The sequence below is a fragment of the Archocentrus centrarchus genome, chromosome 22 (genome assembly GCF_007364275.1).
Source record: "Archocentrus centrarchus isolate MPI-CPG fArcCen1 chromosome 22, fArcCen1, whole genome shotgun sequence".
Lineage (NCBI taxonomy): Eukaryota > Metazoa > Chordata > Actinopteri > Cichliformes > Cichlidae > Archocentrus > Archocentrus centrarchus.
Window position 1 is genome coordinate 26,354,435 of NC_044367.1, and position 21,464 is coordinate 26,375,898.

General features: G+C 43.4%; 1 protein-coding gene across 4 annotated transcripts in view; it reads left to right on the forward strand.

Moving 5' to 3' along the window:
* Window positions 1-21,464, forward strand: part of kiaa1109 (KIAA1109 ortholog) — a 76,287-nt gene that overhangs the window by 46,447 nt on the left and 8,376 nt on the right. For 2 of the 4 annotated variants that reach the window (XM_030718453.1, XM_030718452.1), the window contains exons 57-82: window positions 37-225; window positions 368-536; window positions 1,257-1,468; window positions 2,911-2,994; window positions 4,219-4,417; window positions 4,603-4,662; window positions 4,834-5,060; window positions 5,868-6,044; window positions 6,478-6,608; window positions 6,694-6,817; window positions 6,961-7,073; window positions 7,506-7,599; window positions 7,895-7,954; window positions 9,809-10,071; window positions 10,205-10,420; window positions 10,650-10,830; window positions 10,917-11,106; window positions 11,448-11,609; window positions 11,720-11,859; window positions 13,885-14,080; window positions 14,504-14,704; window positions 14,854-15,030; window positions 17,707-17,844; window positions 18,309-18,554; window positions 18,684-18,837; window positions 20,370-20,527. In XM_030718453.1, coding sequence (XP_030574313.1) covers window positions 37-225; window positions 368-536; window positions 1,257-1,468; window positions 2,911-2,994; window positions 4,219-4,417; window positions 4,603-4,662; window positions 4,834-5,060; window positions 5,868-6,044; window positions 6,478-6,608; window positions 6,694-6,817; window positions 6,961-7,073; window positions 7,506-7,599; window positions 7,895-7,954; window positions 9,809-10,071; window positions 10,205-10,420; window positions 10,650-10,830; window positions 10,917-11,106; window positions 11,448-11,609; window positions 11,720-11,859; window positions 13,885-14,080; window positions 14,504-14,704; window positions 14,854-15,030; window positions 17,707-17,844; window positions 18,309-18,554; window positions 18,684-18,837; window positions 20,370-20,527 — 4,261 coding nt within the window. The remainder of the gene's footprint in view (window positions 1-36; window positions 226-367; window positions 537-1,256; window positions 1,469-2,910; window positions 2,995-4,218; window positions 4,418-4,602; window positions 4,663-4,833; window positions 5,061-5,867; window positions 6,045-6,477; window positions 6,609-6,693; window positions 6,818-6,960; window positions 7,074-7,505; window positions 7,600-7,894; window positions 7,955-9,808; window positions 10,072-10,204; window positions 10,421-10,649; window positions 10,831-10,916; window positions 11,107-11,447; window positions 11,610-11,719; window positions 11,860-13,884; window positions 14,081-14,503; window positions 14,705-14,853; window positions 15,031-17,706; window positions 17,845-18,308; window positions 18,555-18,683; window positions 18,838-20,369; window positions 20,528-21,464) is intronic. The other 2 variants (XM_030718454.1, XM_030718455.1) reach the window with 2 other exon arrangements.

The window sequence follows — 21,464 nt, forward strand, 5'->3', positions numbered from 1 at the left end:
TGTGGAGATTTTTATTGTTATTTTTCCTGTTCACAGGGAATCCAGATGACAGCAACCACTCCCTCCATGCGGGCCGTGCGCTTTGAGACAGGCCTGATTGAGCTCGAGCTATCCAACAGAATCCAGTGCAAGGCTCAGGCCGGAGGCAGCAGCAGTTACCTTAAACTCTTCGGCAAATGTCAAGTTGACCTCAACCTGGCTCTTGGACAGATTGTCAAGCACCAGGTACAAATGAAATCCCCGAGTAGCAGCGTGTCTTACTCAGACACACTGACGCAGAATCCTCACTTCCTACCAAGTTCTGCTCTCCCTCCGTTTGACGGTGTTTGATCGTTATCTGATCCCTTTTCTCCTTTTCACTTTAAAGGTGTATGAAGAAGCTGGGTCAGACTTCCACCAGGTGGCATACTTCCAAACTCGGATCGGTCTGAGGAATGCTCTGCAGGAGGAAATCAGTGGTTCCACAGACAAAGAGGCCGTCCTAATCACTCTTAACAGACCGATTGTTTTCGCCCAGCCCGTGGCGTTCGACAGAGGTTCAGTTTGCTGTTTCTCAGCATCCATCTAATACAAACCATTACAACTGGTCCTTTTTGAAACAATGAATTAGCAGATAGCTCTTTTTGGGCATGGGGTGTATGGCATTTCTGACTCCATCCATGTTTCAGAGTGATGATTTTCGGACGTTCGCCCAAAGGTCACTGTTACTTTAAAGCTTTATTCAGTACAACAAGTGATATCCTTAAATTCAGACCTTTCTTAACTTGGCAGCTTCATTGTTAAAGTTACTTTAGTAATTAGAGTGGGCATGTCTCTTATGAAGTTATGGGAAAACATATATACACGTGTAATAAACTTTAGTAAATGGTTCTGACAGCTTAAAAGCTGTGGCTGTGTAAAGTACACGCTTTAATTTGCTGTTGGATCCTTATCAAACCTGTCTGGGATAATTTGTTACAAGTTTTTGCCTTTTTGCCATGTGTTTAAAAGTCACCGCTGCTTCTCACTGATGCTGCAGTTAGTTTAAAGTCAAAAACGTGCGTCTATAAACAGCCCAAAGCAGCTGGATTCAGGCATGAAGCTGACATATTTAGATGCAGTGACATTAAGGTTGCATGTGTGAAATATTATTTATATTTTATGTTTGTTTTACATGATTTTGGTTCCGTAACACTTCAAAACTTGAACGAGCTACTTAAATAACATTTGAGATCTTACTTAATATTCATTCTTCCCACCTCTGTGCTCTCCTGCAGCTGTCCTCTTCTGGCTCAATTACAAGGCAGCGTATGACAACTGGAATGAGCAGCGCATGGCCCTCAACAAGGACATCCACATGGCCACAAAAGAGGTGGTGGATAAGCTCCCAGGCATCCAACAGACCTCCGCCCAGGCGTTCAGCACCCTCTTCCTGCAGCTGACTGTCAATGACCTGGGTATTTGCCTGCCAATTACCAACGCATCTCAGGTAATGTGCCTGGTTTTGTGCTTCAGTGATCAGTCCTGTTGAGCATTAGTGTTTTTATTGTTTATAAGTAGCAGTACAAAGTTTGAAGCCTGTTCTCTAAGAATCCTTTGAATGCAGGTTTAGCACATAAAATGTATCAGTTTCTCTCCCTTTTCAAACATTTAATGTTTTGTAAACAGTTTTAATATCCTGAACTGAATCACACCCCCCCACAAAAAGCAAAAATTAGATCCCCAGGCAAGGTGTCTGTCTGCTTCCAGCACTGCTGCTGTTTTCAGATGTTACAGCAGAACTCAGGACTACAGTAGAACTGTCCATTGAAATGCAAAGAAAAGGACAGTGCTGTCTAAAACTAGCATAACTTGATGTACTCCAGGGGGCACAAGAAGACTACTGTAAAGGACAGATCAGCCCAATTTGAATCAGGTTTGGTTTTTGCTTTCTATGGTTGTGGAATTTTGGTTGTAGTTTGTTATATAAATAATATTCTGTCTAAATAAAAATACCAAATTATTTACTGCAGCAAGATTAACACTTGGCATCAGTTTTATTATTATTATCCTCCCGCCTGATATAAAGCAGGAGGACACCGTAGTCTGTCCATCCGGGCATCTTTCTGTGAGGATTTAGCTTTCAGGTCTATAGACTCCAAAACCACAAGGAGGAGAATAATGTGTTCTTTACTCTTCAAAAATATGCACACTATATTCATATTCCTGGATGTTTAGCACCCTTTGTACACTGGCTGTATTCATGAAGTGGAGAGTCAACAACATGAAGGATTTCAGGCTGGTAGTGCTATCATAATATATGCTAATGATATGCAGCATCTTTCTCGTGCCTAATTGGCTTAGCCTAATCATGTGATCATATTGTGCTGTATGATTGGCTATACCTACTTGATCATTATTGACTGAAATGGAGAAAGTGGGGATTCCTTATATCTAGCAAATGACCTCAGTCACTGCCAGTAGCTGATAGTGAGAAACTGGGGAATCGCAAATTTCTGGATAAAGAGCCAGAAAAGGAAGTCCACATTTTTTCCCCCTTTTTTTAATTTTTTTATAAAGTATCTGGAGATTACCAGGCGATCACCAACCAGTCTGCAGTCCTGTGAGACTGATGACCGTCTAACAGCCTTGAAAACCATTCACTGACATTGATAAAAGAGCTGCTGTTTTATATAATCAGTGCTTCCCCAGCGTTAACTGTAAATCTGTGTACAATCCCAACAAACAGACTTTCTCAGTTAATCAAAGTCATTTACATATTGGGCATCCTATATTTCACAGTGCTCAATCAGTATAGTTTAAAGTATGCTTATTGTGCTTTGCAAGGTAAGACTGGAAAGACACACAACACCCCACATTCTAGTGAACCCATAAACAGTGTACCCATAGATCAGAGAAATACCAGCTGTGACGTTACACTTATTTCCATAGAGAGGACAAGAACCTGTTACGGAGGGCACCAACTCTGGAGCTGGGGCCAGCTCTTCAGCAGGCCAGCAGAAAAATGCACGAAAAGTAACCGGCTGAGTTTATTACCTCTCTTGGGATGGTGTGGTGTGAGATATTGAGTGATAATCTTCTATAACATCTGTCACACTGCAATATTACTGCATCAGATGTGCTTTGTTGTTTCAAAAGAAAAAAAACAAATGCTTCTCCAAAGCCGGCATAACAGGTAGTGTTGCTTGTGCTGGTGTTTGAGGTGTTTTCACCCAAAAAAAAACAAAAAAAAAACTTTATGCCTGTTGGTGTCCAGAGTATTGATTATGTAATGAACCCTTTTTTTAGACAGCCTTTAAATTATGTGCATTTCTGCACTCAAGCATGACAGTTATGAACAGTGTTGCACAGGGCAGGCTCAGTCTATGCTTGCATGCATGTGATATTTTGCACTGATTTTATTTTTTTTTAATCTGGCATCTTGTAAAAACTGCACCAAAATTGTGGTCTGGTTATTTTTATCCAGCTAATAAAAATGGGTTATTGGAGAGTTGAGGGCAGATGTATATTTTCCTGATGATGATCAGGCTGCTATTTTGGGACCAGTGCCAGGTTAATCTTTGAACTCTTGTAATCTGGGTGGGGTTTTTTTTGTAATCATTGATATTCTGCATTTAAACTTACTCTAACATACTGAAGCGCTTGGTAACACTTCACTCAGTTATATTTATGTCAGCAGCACTCATGATGCTGATTCCTGATAGGTTTTAAAATGGACCACTTTATTTTACTTTGCCTTATTTTCAGGTGAACGCTTATATTAAACAGTTTCAGACTACTCTCAGATCGGTATGACGCCAATTAGATATCCTGACATGGCAATCTAAGGTACGCAGCTCTGGCTGTGAGTGGCAGCCCATCAGAAGAAAGGTGGCATAAAGAGAGGGGGAGGAAAGCTAAACAACAGATGAACTAGGGGGGATGAAAAAGGCTTGTTTTGTTTTTTTTTTGTTTTTTTTTTAAACTGTGAATCATGCATAGCTAATCTACAATCCAAGCAAAAAAAAAAAAGTAGTAGTCGAGTTCACTTTAATGTGGAATAATCTGCCAATGTGCTATTATTTAAAATCCCAAAAATGATTCATATTTTATTCAGCTGATGAGAACAGTACAGAATGAAGTGTTACCAATGTTTCCTTTTTCCAAACACATGGAGGTGGTTTTCTCTTTCCTTGTACTCTCCCCATCCTTCTCCCTCCCTTGAGGCCTGAGTAACCCTTCTTCCTGCCATTTCACCAGGCCAATCACAGCATAGATTTTGACACGGGCTCTGCGCTGGTCCTGACCATCGAGAGCACGCTGATCACCGCCTGCTCCTCCGAGTCCCTGGTGAGTAAAGGACACTTCAAGAATTTCTGCATCCGCTTCGCAGAGGGCTTCGAAACCACCTGGGATGACTGGAAGCCTGAAATCCGGGGAGACATCGTCATGAATGCCTGTGAGTGACACGGTTCTATGCAGTGTTGCTGAAAGCCCTTTCAAACACGAATGTATATGTACTGTATGAGCCCGTTACCATTTGATTGGTGAGCTAGTGGGCAGACGATGATTATGTCAGTGTGTCTGCACGGAGATCATAAGAAATATTTATTGTTTGTATCTATATGTGTGTTCTGTATGCAGGTGTAGTGCCTGATGGTACATATGAAGTGTGTTCCAGGACTACGGGGCAACCCTCTGCAGGCAAGTTCTTTTAACTGTGCTCTGGTCCATTAAATATGGATCACACCCTAGAGCTGCACAGTAATCTTGAGACAGCTTTGTGGAAAATTTTATTATTTATTGCATTAATTTCACCCACATCTTCCTCTGTTTTCCCTCTTCTTCCTCCTGGCTTTCTCTTCGCCAAAACAGAAAGCAGCAGCGCCGGTACCTGGACGCTCAATGTGCTTTGGAAAATGTGTGGAATTGACGTTCACATGGACCCCAACATCGGCAAACGCCTCAACGCTCTGGGCAACACGCTGACATCACTAACGGGCGAGGAGGACGTGGACGACATCGCCGACCTGAACTCTGTGAACATGGCAGACCTTTCGGATGAGGACGAAACTGACTCCATGTCGCCCACCACACACATGGTCAGCCATCACTCAGTTAATTTACATCCCACAGTTCAGTTTGGATTAGGAGGAATGCTAAAGAGTAGCTGTTATATCCTTTCCACCACAGCTAGATTCAGACAGTCGCTGTCACACAGCAGGACTTTAGAGAAACATGCAGCTGTTTACAGTTGGATCAGATGTTCTGCTTTGTTAAAGTCAAGTTCGACATTTAGGGAAATGCATCTTTTCTCTTTTTTGCAGCAGGTATTATGAGAAGATTGGTACCAGTCTTGTGTGTGTATGTTAGATAAAAAGACTGCAAGCAGCAGCTGGTTAGCTTAGTTTGATGCAAAGATTGGAAACAGGGAATCTGATGATAACTAAAGCTGCCTCTAGCAAATTGGTTTGAGCTGTCTGGGGGATTGTGATGAGTTTCTGCTGGTTTCCAGCAGCCTCACAAGATCGAGGTCACAGCTCCCAGCTAAGAAATACTCGCATAACCCCCTCAGTGAAATTGCAAATTGCTGGTTTTACTCTTTGGTTTTTGTACAGATCAAACAAACTGATAAAATATGTTTGGGTGCTTTAGCGGTGCACATTTTTTACAGATATTTCCTGAGCTAATCAGCTGCTGTTCATTGTGGTGTCATGTGTAAGATCTAAGGTATCTTCTTACCATCAAACAGGAAAGTGCGTGCGGATTTTTCCAAAATGTTGAACTATTCCTTTAATAATGTATCATTACACCTGGCTTACCTTTAACAAAGCCTCAGAAGGTAACGTGTGACCCGGGCTATCCATTGATCCACCTCTTCATCCGCTTGTCCCTGCCGTTGTTTACAGAGTCCAGAGAGCCAGTTCAGCCCTCGGCTGACCTTAAGGAAACGTCTGGTAAACCGCATCCTGGGCCTCAGCCCCAGGCCTCAGAGTGTATCTGTCCCTGCTGACTACTTAAACTGTGCAACGCCTTGCCTTCGAGCGGGCGGTGCCAGGGCCCAAAGACCCCTCTCCTGGGCTTGTGTATGTAGCCACCCACAGTGTTAAATTCTTCTCCAGGCTGGTTAAATCACTTACAGGGTCACATTTCAGGCACCTGCCCTTAAGACGTGAAAGCTGTAGATTCCAAAATGCTGAGCTGTTTTATTTGCTTTCATGTATGGGTGATGGGTGAAAAGAAGTAGATTAGTGCCCCGTAATTCCCTGTGGCAATAAAGCTTTATTTTTCCCTCCTTTTACTCTGGGTGGTGATGGTGTCTCCTGTTTTGGGACATTGTTCCTGGTGTGTGGATAAGTCTACAGATGAACTTTTTTTTTTCTGATTGAATCACAGAAATGCGCCTTTAATCCGACACACTTTGGGAGCAATGATTTTGATGAGGTGGTGTCTCACAGCTGTCAATCACTTTTACCAGATGCATGTGTTTCCGTGTGTTTCATTGCTTTGGCGCAACAGGAGACCATTGACCCCAGAAGGCCGATGGTGATGGGAAACCAGATAATTGATGCTCGTGGGAGGAAGTTCACAAAGAGGGTTGTTGACATCCGAGAACTGAACGAGCAGGCCAGAGTCATCGACGACCTCAAGTAAGACTCCTGCAGTTTATCAGTGTTCTGTTTAAAGTGTTGCAACAACTAAACGGCTATTAACGTCCTCCTCGTATGATCGCAGGAAACTGGGGGCCAGCGAGGGAACCATCAATCAGGAGATCCAACGCTATCAACAGCTGGAGTCTGTGGCGGTCAACGACATCAGGAGAGATGTCAGGAAGAAACTGCGTCGCTCCAGCATGAGGGTGAATTCCTCTTCTTTACCTTCCCCAAGTAGAAGTGCATTCGCCCCAGCAAATCAGCTGAAAATAATGCGTAATAATGTCAGGGTGCTGTTCATATTTATCCTTTTATGGACCTGTTTCTAGCTGTGTTTGTTCTTTCCCAGGCGGCCTCTCTGAAGGATAAGTGGGGTCTTGGCTACAAACCAAGCTACAACCGTTCCAAAAGCATCTCGGCGGCAGCGGGCCGGCCACCTCTAATAAGGATGGACAGACAAAGGTAACAGAGTCGGGCGGCAGGAGGCACTTTCCCTGGTATTATATTATCATGGAAACGACACCATTAAGGGAGCTTCACCGTAAACAAACACAAACCGAGTGACCTCTGTCTCACACTGCTGCTGGTGCCATTATGTCTTTTGAAGCATTTTCCTATTATTACGCAGTGACTCACAAATTAGAATGTAGTGAAGAGGAAGTGCTCACGCATGTGTTTATAGTAATTCTGCTCATTATCTCAGGACTAATGTAGTATTGATATTCAGGCAGCTCACAGACCTTTCACAATAGAAGACAATTTACTCTGGGGGGGGGTCAACAAATGCTCAAATGGCTTGAAAGAAATCGTACTAATAACAGGCTGGGCTTTTAGAAGTGTTCAGTAATTAAATGCCAAATAATCAAATAAAAATTCTCATAACGTCGGCTTTAGTTCCAGAATCGGAGACGCGGATGTGGATTTGCCAGATATCCGTGTGGACGCGTCCTCTCCGGCGCCGCGGGTCACCTTCAACATCCAGGACACGGTAAACCCGCCTCCTTCATGCGTCAGATATTCACTCCTGTGACACGTGAACAAATAGCCTTGTAGCTCTTACTTGATTTGATTTGCAAACGTATGTTGTTGATAAATTATTTCCAACCAAATCAACATTTAATTTAATAATTTTCTAGTTTTGTGCCATTTTGTGTGAGATCATTTTCATCTCATCCACCATTTGTTACTGTAACTGATCTCTATAAAAGATGATTTGTACAGTATGTTACAGTAGATACAGAGGGATTTTTTTTTTTTTTAATAACTCTTTTTTCCAATTAAAGATTAATAATCAGGCTTTGGACTCTGCACATGCACCTGTCAGTCAAGGAGAGGTATTCAAGGTATATGGTCTAAGAATAAAATTAACTAATTAAAATGTATAACCAACATCAGATACTTCTGTTTCCTCTTCTCCTCTGTGATTACCTTGACGGCGCTGACAGGATTTTGAAAATGCATAATCAAAGCAGGATGATGAAGTGGGAACAGTAAATACAGTAGATACACAGCACTGTGTTCATTTGCATGAGAACTAACAGTGATCCTCTTCTTTTCTTAGATTTTGATTTATTACTGGTGCATAAGGATCACCTGGATTTATAGCGTCACCAATTTATCCCTGCGTTTATTCAGATGACCTCAGCACAGCGAAGTTCTCAGAAAATCAGTTGTTTGCAGAATAAAAACACGTCACGGTTGGATTGCTGCTTAATGAATTACAGTTTCACACTCCACAAACTCATCCTGTCTTGAAACTGCATAAAATAATCCATCAGCATTTCTTTTTTTTTTTTTTTTTAACCTTTAATATATTGAGTGATTTCTAACAGCTCTGCATGGGTGGCCACTGAATCACAGTCTGTCAGCTTTTGTTTGTCACAAAAAGTCGGTCCTTATTCGCCCCCAGCCAAAAACTTCATGAGGATAAAATAACTTCATATGTTTGTTAATATAAATTCACTGTTACATCCCCAGCCTGTTACCTTTAAAAATGGCGGTATCTGATTGTCACTGACTGTGGCTCGTACTGTAAAGACAATTAAAGGGCAGTCACAATAGTGTGTGTGTGTGTGTGTGTGTGTGTGTGTGTGTGTGTGTGTGTGTGTGTGTGTGTGTGTGTGTGTGTGTGCTGAGGAGAATTATGATCTTGAAGGAACTTTTTCTTATTATTTGTGGTCATGCCTGAAATGTCACTATTTGAATGAGAGTTTCTGTGGCTCTCGGACCTTTTTCAGACAATCCCTTCTTCAGAAACCAAAAGAAAGGGTCACGACCCCACCCCTGCAGTCTTTATCAATCATTAACAATAAAACAGGATCAGAGTGAAATTTCAGTGTAGTGGTTTCAGCAAAAACGTATTTCAGGGACTCTGATTGTATATTTTTTCCTCTTGATTGTCCTCCTGGAAAGGTTGACCTTACTATGCAGTTGCCAAGCAACCTGTGGCTACTCAGTAACATGGACTCAAAATCCTTTTATGACCCACGTTATTTCATCTGTTAGGTGATTAGGTGGGGGGGTGGGGGGTTTATTTCCTCAGTGTGGATGAATATATCGTCCGGTGGGAAAAAAATCCTACACTAATCCTTACTGAAAGACCAAAACTGTGAGTAGATTAAAACCACCTTTTGATAAAAATCGTGAGTATGACCAATGAGGAGAAATGATGCTGCTGGTCTGACTGTCAGACTGCAGTACTGCTCTTTTAATTTCACTGATGCTCCGCAGCACTCAGCCTCTGTCAGTGTGTTTGGGATCTCTTCTTTTTCCCGGATGCTTCGACACTTTCCTGGGTGTTTTTTTTTTTTTCCTGTCGTCACCATCTCGAGACGGTGTGTGTCATCTTCTCATCCTCATCTTCCTCCTTTGTCTCAAGCTGTCATTCCTCCTCACAGAAAGTGCATGACCTCTGAGCTCCTCGGTGAACAGTCGCGGGCTGTAGTGTTCTGTCACTGGACATGTAGCCGTGAAAGTTATTTTGATTTGAGCAGTAAAGACGAAATTCAGAAATCATCAAATAAGGCAATTAATATAGTCCAGTCTACAGAACACTACTTCCATCCTTGGCTGGATTCCTGCTGAAGACATCAGCTCCAGCTCCCAGATTCTTGGTTTGATGTCTCCATGTAGGAACAAGTTGAGACAGACATTAAACTGTTTCCTGTGTGAGTTTGACACTCTGTCCTTCTCTGAAGTTCCCTGAGGAGTCAGAGGGGGACCTGTCGGGAGTCTCCATTGATGATCCATCCCATCCTCATCACATCCACCTTCATTCTCTATCTGTTGTCGACGGCCATCACTCAGTTTTCAGTGCCCCCGCCACCCCTGCTGTCTTCTCACCAATACTTCCCTTCCAGCACGACGACATGAGGCGCGATGACCTGTCCTCGTCCTCCTCGGAAGACTCCGAGAAGGACGAGTTTGAGCACGAGAGACAGATCAGCTATCGAAAGCCTATGTGAGTTGTTTTATTGTGTTTGTCAGTGCAAGCATTCTTATGACTGTTAGGAAAGAAAGCACCATTAATTTCATATTTCTCTAAATAAAGCCTGGCAGTTTTCAGCAGCAGTCCTTTTCTCCTTGATTCTTAGCCAAGTGTCTCAGAGGAAGTCCTCAGGCTTTTCAGCTGTGAGTCAGTTGTTCAGCGAGCGCTGGCCAAGCACACCTGCCAACCGCAGCTTCAGTGGCCCAACAACGGAAAGAAACATTGACTTTGAGCTGGATGTCCGTGTGGAAATTGACAGCGGAAAGTGCGTCCTTCACCCTACTACTCAACAACCCGAGCATGAGGATGTTTCTTTGAAAAGGTGCAGCGGAAAGTTTATCCCTCAATCTGGAAACGACAAATTCCTGTTTATAGTTTGCCTCACATTTCCCTCTAAATATAATAAAGTCAGACTCTACATTAGCAGATGACATGCTGTACATGAACAGCTGTGATGGTTTATCCTCAGTGGACACAAGAAATTAGACTTTCTGTTTTCAGTAAAGTAATGCATGCGCTTCATTTCACTCTCTTCCTTATGGGTTTTATAGAAGCTGTGAGCGCAGCCTCCGGAGTCTGGACCAGGAGTCTCCCCCAAAGAAGAAGAAGCTGCAGCCCAACTACACCTCGTCCAGCCACCTTCTAGCTGGAAAGAAGTGTCCCTCCACTCTGCAGACCAAATCCAATGACCTGGAGACTACAGTGTTCTACATTCCAGGAGTGGACGTTAAGGTCTGCTTCTCCTGCATCATCCAAACTTCTTTTTTTTTTTTTTTTTAGGGGTTTAAATGAATAGTTCATTCTTTCTTTCCCTGCAGTTGCACTACAACTCCAAGACCCTGAAGACCGAGTCGCCCAACGCCTCGCGTGGATCCTCTCTCCCCCGCACTCTCTCCAAAGAGTCGAAGCTGTATGGTATGAAAGATAGCGGCCCTCCAATTCCTCCCAATGCTGTCCAAAGCAAGACTAACTCGCTCCTACCTCCCCCGCCCCCACCTATTCCATCAGGTATTGAGCATTCCCTCATTTAATTGCATGCCCTTCAACCATCCATAATCACCGGCACTAGAGTGCCACGCCCCTTCGATCTGATGATTTAAATCTGCACGTGGACCCACTGATTGAAATGCATGCAATTCCACCCTTATTTTAAGGCCTGGATCTAGAGGGCATCCTTTGATCAAATTGGTTTATGCATATTGATGCGCACCACAGAGGGAGAGACTCGAAAGGCAGTTTAAAAGAACTGCTGTTAATATGATTCCAGATTATTGAAATTTCAAGAAACAAACTTCTGAAAGCGCCGCGTGCTGTTTGAATGTACAGATGACTCTCACGTGTCGTTGCAGCCAAAGGTAAGAGCAGTGGAGGGGTAAAGACGGCCAAGCTGTATGCCTGGGTAGCCCTCCAGACTCTGCCAGAGGAGATGGTGATCAGCCCCTGTCTGCTGGACTTTCTGGAAAAAGCGCTCGAGACGATTCCAATCACTCCAGTGGACCGGAACTACACAGGTGTGTGTGTTTTTTTTTATTTAAATCCAGTCCTTTGGGACCACGTTCTTAGATGACTTGTGTGTCTGATATTCATGGCAAACATCTTTGTGTGCATGTCTTTCCATCAGCTGTGGCGTCGCAGGAGGAAGACATGGGTCAGTTCGATACGGTGGAACAGCTCGAGGAATCGACCACCTCCCTGGTTTCCTCTTCCACATCAGTGTACTCCTCCTTCCCTGTAGACGTGGTTGTCTATGTCAGAGTCCAGGTACTGATAAGCTGTAGTTCTTTCAATTTCTTCAGAGCTACTTGGGAATTTAAATCGCCTGTTTTATCAGAATCAGAATCAGAATACTTTATTGATCCCAGAGGGAAATTTCTGTTGTTACAGCTGCAACCGTTTCATTTAAACGAGTAAACCAAAAACACAATAACATACACTAAAGGCATAAAAATATAAAGACTAAAGAGATAATTTGACTATTTACACATCTAAATCTATACACATGTGAAACTTGTGAGTGCAAAAATTTTTTAAATAGGTGTCATTATATATATATGCACAGTCCTTTTTTGTACAATGTATAAGTGTATGTACAGTGTATATAGTGGATGTACAATGTATATGGAAATTTAAACAATTTTATGTACAATTGCAGGCACACATACCAATTGAATACTGATAAGTGAATGACACTGATGAACCACAATGTCACCTATTAAGGGAGGAGTTATAGAGTCTGATGGCCACAGGTAGAAATGACCTCCTGTGGCGCTCTGTGGTGCATTTTGGTGGGATGAGTCTTGCACTGAATGTGCTCCTGTGTCCCATCACTGTGTTGTAGAGTGGGTGGGAGCCATTGTTCATAATGGCCTGCAGCTTAGACAGCATCCTCCTCTCCGACACTGCCATAAGCGAATCCAGCTCCACTCCCACCACATCACTGGCTTTGTGGATCAGTTTATTGAGTCTGTTGGCGTCTGCCGCCCTCAGTCTGCTGCCCCCGCATGCAACAGCATAGAGGATGGCACTCGCCACCACAGACTCATAGAAGATCTTGAGCATAGTCCGGCAGATGTTGAAGGACCTCAGGCGTCTCAGAAAATAGAGGCGACTTTGGCTCTTCCTGTATAGGGCATCAGTGTTCTTAGCCCAGTCCAGTTTGTTGTCAATGTGTACTCCCAGATATTTGTAGTCCTCTACGGTGTCCACACTGACCCCCCCGATGGACATAGGGGCCACCGGTGCCTTGTCTTTCCTCCAGTCCACCACCAGTTCCTTTGTCTTTGTCACGTTGAGCTCTAGATGGTTCCGCTTGCACCATGTGACAAAGTCCTTCACTGTCCTCCTGTACTCATCCTCATCACCCCTGCTGATACATCCAACTATTGCAGAGTCATCAGAAAACTTCTGAAGATGGCAGGGCTCTGAGCAGTAGCTGAAGTCTGTGGTGTAGAGGGTGAAGAGGAAGGGAGAGAGGACAGTCCCTTGTGGGGCTCCAGTGTTGCTAACTACTCTGTCAGACACACAGTGCTGCAGGCGTACATACTGTGGTCTGCCAGTCAGGTAGTCAACAATCCAGGACACAAGGGGAGCATCTACCTGCATCGCTGTCAACTTATCACCCAGAAGAGCAGGCTGAATGGTGTTGAATGCACTTGAGAAGTCAAAGAACATGACCCTCACAGTGCTGGCCGGCTTATCCAGGTGAGCATAGACTCGGTTTATCAGGTAGATAATGGCGTCCTCAACTCCCAGGCGGGGCTGGTAGGCGAACTGGAGGGGGTCCAGAAATGACTGGACCATGGGCCGGAGCTGATCCAGGACGAGCCTCTCCATGGTCTTCCTTATGTGGGAATTCAGTGCCACTGGCCTGTAATCCTTGATGCAACTGGGTCGCGTCATCTTCGGGACCGGAACGATGCAAGATGTCTTCCACATCACAGGGACCCTCTGAAGCTCCAGGCTCATATTGAAGACATGAAATGATTCATGTTGTCCCATTAATGGATTTATGTGACTCTGATAAACCATAAAATGTTCCTGTTTTTCAGCAGTTATTGATCTTTAGTTTTCTGGCATTTTCATGAATGTATGATAATCCACACACAGGTTCTACTGTTCATTTGGATCATTAATGTGTCATAGAAAATATCAGCTTTAGGCAAATAAATCAGTGATGTAATAAAAGACAAAAAAGGGACAAACACAGTATGAAAAGTAACAATTCGAAGTCATAGTTTTACACTAAAACAAGAACTTCACATTATAACATCCATCACGTGTTTCTAGCCCTCTCAGATCCGCTTCAGCTGCCTGCCCATGTCCAGGGTGGAGTGTATGCTCAAGCTGCCCTCCTTAGACCTAGTCTTCTCCTCTAACCGTGGAGAACTGGAGACCCTGACAGGAGCCCATGTCGCAGACGGGTCACACCAGCCCTCCTCAACTCCACCCGGGCAGCACGTCCCCAAACCACCTCCCAGCAAAGGTATCTAGAGCATGGCTCTGCAGTTTATTTTGGCGGAATAATCGCGCTGTAATGTGTGCAGAGATACGTGAACAAAACAGTCGCAGTCTTTTAAAGTCTTTCACACACTGTGAGAATATCTATTAGCTGCCACTCCACGGTGTGTCTGAGCCCTGCGTGAGTTAATGTTGCTCACAGCATGTTCTCCTGCATTCATTACGCTGCTCTCCAGTCTGTCTTTATCCCAGATGATTTATGTTAAAAGGCATCTCAGGTCTTTTAAGTCCATAAGTCAGTAAATACAGTTTGGATATCTGGTCTAAGTAGCTCACTTCTTTCTGAAATTGTGTTTTTTTTATGTTTAATACACTTGTGATGTATTTTTAAGTGTATGCCAGTCTATAGTGTAGTTAATTAATATGTGTGTGTGTGTCTGCATGTCAGCATCCCCATTGCTGGGGAGCCCTCTGGGCAGAAGCCGCCATAGCAGCAGCCAGTCTGACCTCACCGGGCCCCCGAGTAACTCCTCAGGCCTCAGCTTTACAGCCTGCATGTCTGACTTCTCCCTGTACGTCTTCCACCCCTACGGCGCCGGAAAGCAGAAATCTGCAGTCACGGGGTTGCCTCCGGGCCCGGGGCCGTTAGGTACGCTAAACGTTTTGTTATTCTTATCTGTTAAAGATACAGGACGGCCACAAATAAATGTACCTGATGCAGATAGGATTCACACAGCGGTATATTAACTGGCATAATGAATCACGTTGGTGTTTAATGATCCTTTTGTTTTCCTGAAGGTACTGTAGATGAGGAGTCGACTTCGGTGACAGGACGGAAGGACTCTCTGAGCATCAACCTGGAGTTTGTGAAGGTCAGCTTATCGAGGATTAGGAGAACAGGAGGCCCCACTTTCATTGAAAGCTTCATTCCTCCTAAAGGTGGTAAAATGGACACCACTCTCATCAACATCTCAGGTACGCAGTCATCTCCATTAGAAAGATCATACCGATGATGGTCAGAATTTAAGGAATATTCATCAGAAAGCGAACGTCAGAGGATGCAATGCAGCACAAAGTTATTAGTTGTCAGTTTTTCCTCATCGGGATCAGGTAGAGGTGTGAAACTAATACATAGCTAACTGATTAAATCTCCGGGCACTTTGAGTGAAAATTCACAGCAGAACTTTGCATCAGTAGAGATGGTTGTTGAAGTATAACTTCCAAAGGGGAAAAAAGCTTTTTAATAAACATTTTGGGGCAGAATCATAAAACTTTTAATGAGGTTTTTTTTTTTCTTTTATCTGATTTGACTGCTGATTAGTTACAGAGATTTTACGTCCTGGTGACTGCCCAAATAAATACAAGGAGCCATTTTACCTCAGCTGCTGAGTCTTCCTCCTTGGAGGACCACGCTCCAGCGTGGTGCTGATGTTGATTCTGCTTTGATACGAAACTGCGCGGAGCTTTGAAGATGCATATCTTCATGTTGTCTCTGTCTTCTCCTAACGTGGGGGGGGACTGTCAAATACACTGACACTACTGTAGCTGAGGTTCGTGCTGTTGGTCCTTTAGAAAATTTACAATATTCGTAGAAATTTTTTGCCAAAACGATTCAAACTTCGCACTGTGCGTTTCATCCGTGCTCGTCTTTATTTCTCTGCACTTTTTTTTTTTTCTTCCCCCTGTTTAAGCCACTTTTCAACCAGTCACAGCAGGCAAGCGCATCAGTGCTGCTCCTGCGTTGGTTAAAGTGAGAGTGGTAGGGAAATGAACACTGACACAGACAATGAATCAGCATTTAAATGCAGAGCCTTCAGCTTTCAGGCGCCTCTTCTGTGGAACCAGCTCCCAGCTTGGATTCAGGAGACAGACACCCTCTCTATTTTTAAGATTAGGCTTAAAACTTTCCTTTTTGATCAAGCTTATAGTTAGGGCTGGATCAGGTGACCCTGAACCCTCCCTTAGTTGTGCTGCTATAGACCTAGGCTGCTGGGGGGGGGTTCCCATAATGCACTGTTTTCCTCATCGTTGTCCCCAAGTGCTCATAGGGGGTCATTTTGACTGTTGGGTTTTCTCTGTATTATTGTACAAAATACAAAGCGCCATGTTTGTTGTGATTTGGCGCTATATAAATAAAATTGAATTGAATTGAATCACTTAAATTGCTTTTAAGGCAAAACATCAATCAGGCTGTTGGTGGGTGACATTTGGTAAACAGCTTCAACTAAACTAAATAGTGAAAATAGGGGTGAGGCAAAGAATTTTAATAATTTATGTACAAAAATGAACCAAAATTAAAATACACCGTAAATCTCTTCAGTTTTATTCAGTCAATTTGACCAAATGTGTCAAACTGAGGAGTCCATGATGGATGTGTTTACCATGACTGGGACTCTGTGACTGTGGGTCAAGTGTTTGTTTTGTTGTGTTTTATTCTTGTATTTGTCAGACTGTAAGATTCAAACTAATTAGACAAATACCAACCGTGTCATCATAATGGGTGAATTATCCACATCTTCTGCTTCTGTGTGCGTGTTTTGTTTTGTTGTTGTCCATCCTTTTTTTTTGTGAATCGTCTCAAAGTTTGTCCCAGTTCAGCGGGAACTTTCACAACATCATGTTGTTGTTTGAAACTCCTACATAGTGATAAATATTTAATTTTCACTAAAAATGGGAATCAAGCAGCGTGCCCCTTTCTTCCCTTTGTAGAGCAGTCAGAGTTACAGCCAGAATATTTGAAGGGGAAGTGATGTACAACAGATGTGAACCCCTTTCAGAGAGGCATCTTTAAGGGAAATGAAACTCAGTGTTGAGCTCTGTCTTATCAGCGGCACTGTGGGAATCTACTCCAAGACAGAAGCAGGCTGTTGTGACCCCAGCTCACCGGGGGGGTGTAACGGCAGTAACACAAACAACCAGATGGAAACGGCTCAAGGCAAAATTGTTATCTTTTTATGAAAGTGATGAATACAAACAGTGAAGCCAAGCAAAGCACAAGTAACAGAAGTAATGAAAGCGCCAAGGGCAAACAGATACTGTTCAGAAAAAGAAATAAAGGAGTCCTATCCTGAATTCAGTTTAAAGTTGATAAAAAGGGGAATGAGAAAACTCTGTTAACCAACCAGATTAAACCCAAACATGTAGGACAAACAAGCCTAAAACCCGAATGTCACTTCACAATCAAATCATTTAACGAAGCCTCTCCAGTCTGCACAGCTGCACATAAGCACAGGAAGGTGTGTATGCAAACTAGTGCAGACCAAACAAGTGTTTAGAAGCACAAACTAGTAACCACTAACAGTGGCGAGCTGCTCGTCCAAATCACTGCCTCCTTGACTGACACATCACAGGTGCTGTTCAAAGCAGGTGTTGGCCGGATTGGTGCACAGGACTGGGCACCAGTCCAGCCATTCAGAGGCGGGCCAGAAGCAGCAGAAAGGCAGGATGTACGGTGAGTGTAGGCGCCGATCCTGGAGAGCCTGTGTGCTCAAAAAGAAAACACTCCAAAACGGTTAATCTCACTGCAAAAAGAGAGCGGGAACAGTCTAAGTGCATGCTTTTCCCATGCAGCCTTTAGGACTGTCGTCTTACTCTGTGGAATCTTTTAAAGAAGTCTTTGACATGTACACTAATGTGATGTTCTTCCATCAGCTGTGTGTGACATCGGCTCAGCTTCCTTCAAGTATGACATGAGAAGACTGAGCGAGATCCTGGCCTTTCCAAGGGCCTGGTACCGTCGAAGCATCGCCAGACGTCTCTTCCTGGGAGACCAGACCATCAACCTCCCAGGTTAGTGCTCGGTGACCGCACTCAGTGCCGTGATGGCCACGTGTTGTTCACATCGCCTGCTCTTAAGTCGTTGTTGTACAATTTCAGCTTTTCTGTGATATCTGACTCATAACAGTGAGCTTTTCCAGGTTTCTGGCAGCGCTGATCTTTATTTGAACTGATCATAGTGTAACTGATGTGCTTTTACTAAAGTGAGGTATTGTTGACTTCTATATAAATCTCTGCACTGCCTTTGAGATGGTTTTCTAAAAACAAAAGCTTCAGCTCAGTGCAGAAATGAGTGAACTTTTCTCTCAAATATGAGCGCCAACATCCACCTGCTAACCTCTGTGCATTTAGCCTTTGTTCATTTTTAATATCCTGTCTGGCTGACAGTTTTTAGCAAACATTCCCTGCAGTCACTTCATGTTGACATTTACGAGGCTGTCCTTTACGTGCCTCTTCGAACCTTTACCTCGCTCCAGCCTCTGGCCCCGCCACCCCTGACTCAGCCGAAAACGTCACCCATCATCTGTCCCCTGAGTCCAGCCGGAAAGCCTACTGGAGGACGTGGGACGGCAGCACCGGGACGCAGCACATGCCCCAGTCCCCAAACGTCTTCTCAGAGCACTCTACTGGAAGCAACATGTCCCCAGGCAGCCTGGGCCACCTCAAGTCCCCTGCACCCGGTCGCACCAGGAGCGTATCCGACTCCTCCGCTCCGAGGAGAGGTAATAAGGAACATTAAATGCTTTGTGTTACCTGAGCATAAATCTTCACACAAACAAATTACAGATTAAGAAAAAAAAATTACCGCATTGACTTCATTCTCTAATCTTTGTTAATTTTTTTTTTTTTAGATTCGGTCACAAAAACATCCACTCCTTCATTTGGTAAAAATGGGAAGGCCGCAGGTCAGCAGGGGTCACCCTGGGAGACGCTGGTGGTTTTCGCCATCAACCTGAAACAGCTCACGGTCCAAATGAACATGAGCAACGTGATGGGAAACAATACGTAAGTGCACCCACTGCCGGGCAAGCGCGTGCTAATTGTTGTTAATTTGGTGACTCAAACATACAAGTGAAATAAATTTATTTGCTGTATTTTCATGTATATATTAGCCACACTTGTCTGGTTTCACAAATCATTAAAATCAAAATAACATGAAAGAAACTTTAAGAAAACAAAGACAAGAATCATTAAAAATGAATTATGCACTAAAGGAAAAATTAAAAAAAATCTTTCATCTGAAAGTATCTTGTGATTTCCAATCAGAGTATATTCTTTGGCTGCCCCACTTTAATGCTTGTTGATGGCTACAACAAACTCATCTGGAAATGAAACCACTGCCAAGATCATATTTTTAACAAGTACCTCGGAGAAGCCCGTCATTCTCACAGCCGCACATCAGACAAAATCAGGCCTGTTTACAGGCGTCTGCATTTGAGCTTCCTTCGTTTGTCTTTTGGTGATTTACAGTTCAAAATAATCTTTATTTATCTTATTTATCTTACACTCTGCCCTGTTGCTGCTCTCAGTTCATCCTTTGTCTGAAACAAGCTTCCCAGAGCCGGAGCTGTGAGCTTGAGATGACCGTATTATATTATATTATATTATATTATACTCTCTGATCGTGGCGTCACAAAGATCCAAGAATAGACACAATAGACACTTCTTGTACATGCTGATCTAATTATTGTAATTTTGGCCACTGTAACATATATCAGGTCACTTTATATACTGGCTGGAAAGTAAAACTGAAGATATAAATCTAATTTAAGAATGTTGGTGTCTAAATTAAACATTGCCAACATCTTTTATTTACCTTTTGTTGTAGTAAACAGCTGTTATACTATTGTACAGATGTCTCTGGGGTGCTTCACCTCGAGTCCTTCTCACCCTCTATCACTCACTTGGACAGGCTCAGTTTACCTGTCCTTGCTCAGGTGGATTTCAGCGGTCACCACAATGTGCAGTGAGTACACCCCGGTCTCTGCAGTCAAGGCTGAAGTGCAGGAAATGATGCTAAATCAGTGGCAAACACAACACCCTCATAACTAAGGCAGTGCTGTTTTATGAGCTCCGTGTCACCATAAAGTTAAACACACAAAACAAAACCCCTTCCACTGTGGAAATGTGTGGGCTCCCCAAACTGCACACACCTGCTTCTTCCTCGCACTTCTCCAGCTCTAATTAAATCATTTATGAGCGCAGGATATTCTTCCTTCATAAAAACATTTATGTAAAGGTGCAGCCTGGGTTTAAACGAAGATGTGTATTGGCAAAACTGTACTTGGATATAAGCAAAAAAAAAAAAAAAGGCAATGAGGCATCAAACTGCTGAAGGTGAAATGCACAACGACACGTTAGAAAACACAGTTGACGTGTTGACTTGTGAAAATGGATTTCAGAACTGGCTGTGCTTTTCTTCCTCTGTTACCTGTGTTTATTCCTGGGCGACTTTATTTATTCATGTTTCATAGAGAACCTTTCTACATTATTCAGCAGCGTTTCAGGAGCGCTGACGGTTGTGTTTGTCCCTGCAGCTGGACGACCAGCGGGCTGAAAAGTCAGGGCCGACTGTCTGTCGGAAGCAACCGCGATCGAGAGATCAGCATGTCTGTCGGCCTCGGCCGATCCAAGCTCGACTCCAAGGGCGGGGTGGTGGGTGGCAATATAGACGTGAACACCCTGGAGATGGTCTGTAAGTAAACAAGGCATCGGCTTTTCCGACATCTGCTGTTTTTCCTCCAGCTCATTAGTAGCTTTTATTCTAACAGAGCTGAGCCAGCGTTCGGTGCAGAGTTCTTACAACACTGGGTGCTGTGCAGTAAGAAAATGCACGTAGAAAATCATTTTACTCTTACTGTTTAAATAGGCATATGTTGCATTTGATGTCTAAATAAGCTAATATACATTGGAGAGTAACACCAAGGATGTGCAGCCAGTAAATCCGCAGCAATCATGCGAGTGCGGCCCGAAATCTCTGAATGTTTCCAGAGCCTCGTTGAATCTGTGCCACGAAGAATTAATGCATCAGTGAGTGTAAGTTGGAGCTTTGTTCATTGATTTTGAATATGCAGAATAGCCGCTCCCAAAAATCTTAATAATAAACGTGATCTCCTGATTATTTCTCTCTCTGCAGCTGCTCCATTTTGGTGCTTTCCCGTTTTGTTCAGTTTCTTTTTAAATGTAAATGTTTAATAGCAAATTTCCAACATAATAAATGACCTTTTGTTTTCTTTATTTGTTCTGAAAGACTTGCTCTGTCTCATCTGTAGTGCATTCGTGGCCCAAAGGGGGGCTGCAGCTCCCACTTTGGGAATCACAGATGAAGAGTTTTCATTTGAGTCTCTGCTGCTGCAGGTTCTCATGTAACACTCGTGTTTCTGCTTTAGCTGTAGTCAACTAAAGAAACTGCTGGCTGAAATCGCGCCTGCTGTGTGTCCTCTCTAAATGAACTAAATCTGCCACACATTGCCTGCTGGCCTGTTCACCTTCAATAAATTATAAATTAACGCAGAAGCCAGTTTTACACCATAATGAGTCATGTTAACCTTGGTATTTTAGACTAAAATAATAACAGACTCTTGGCCAGTTTTATCACATCCAGTCTTAGTATCTGTGCAAAGACACTGAAG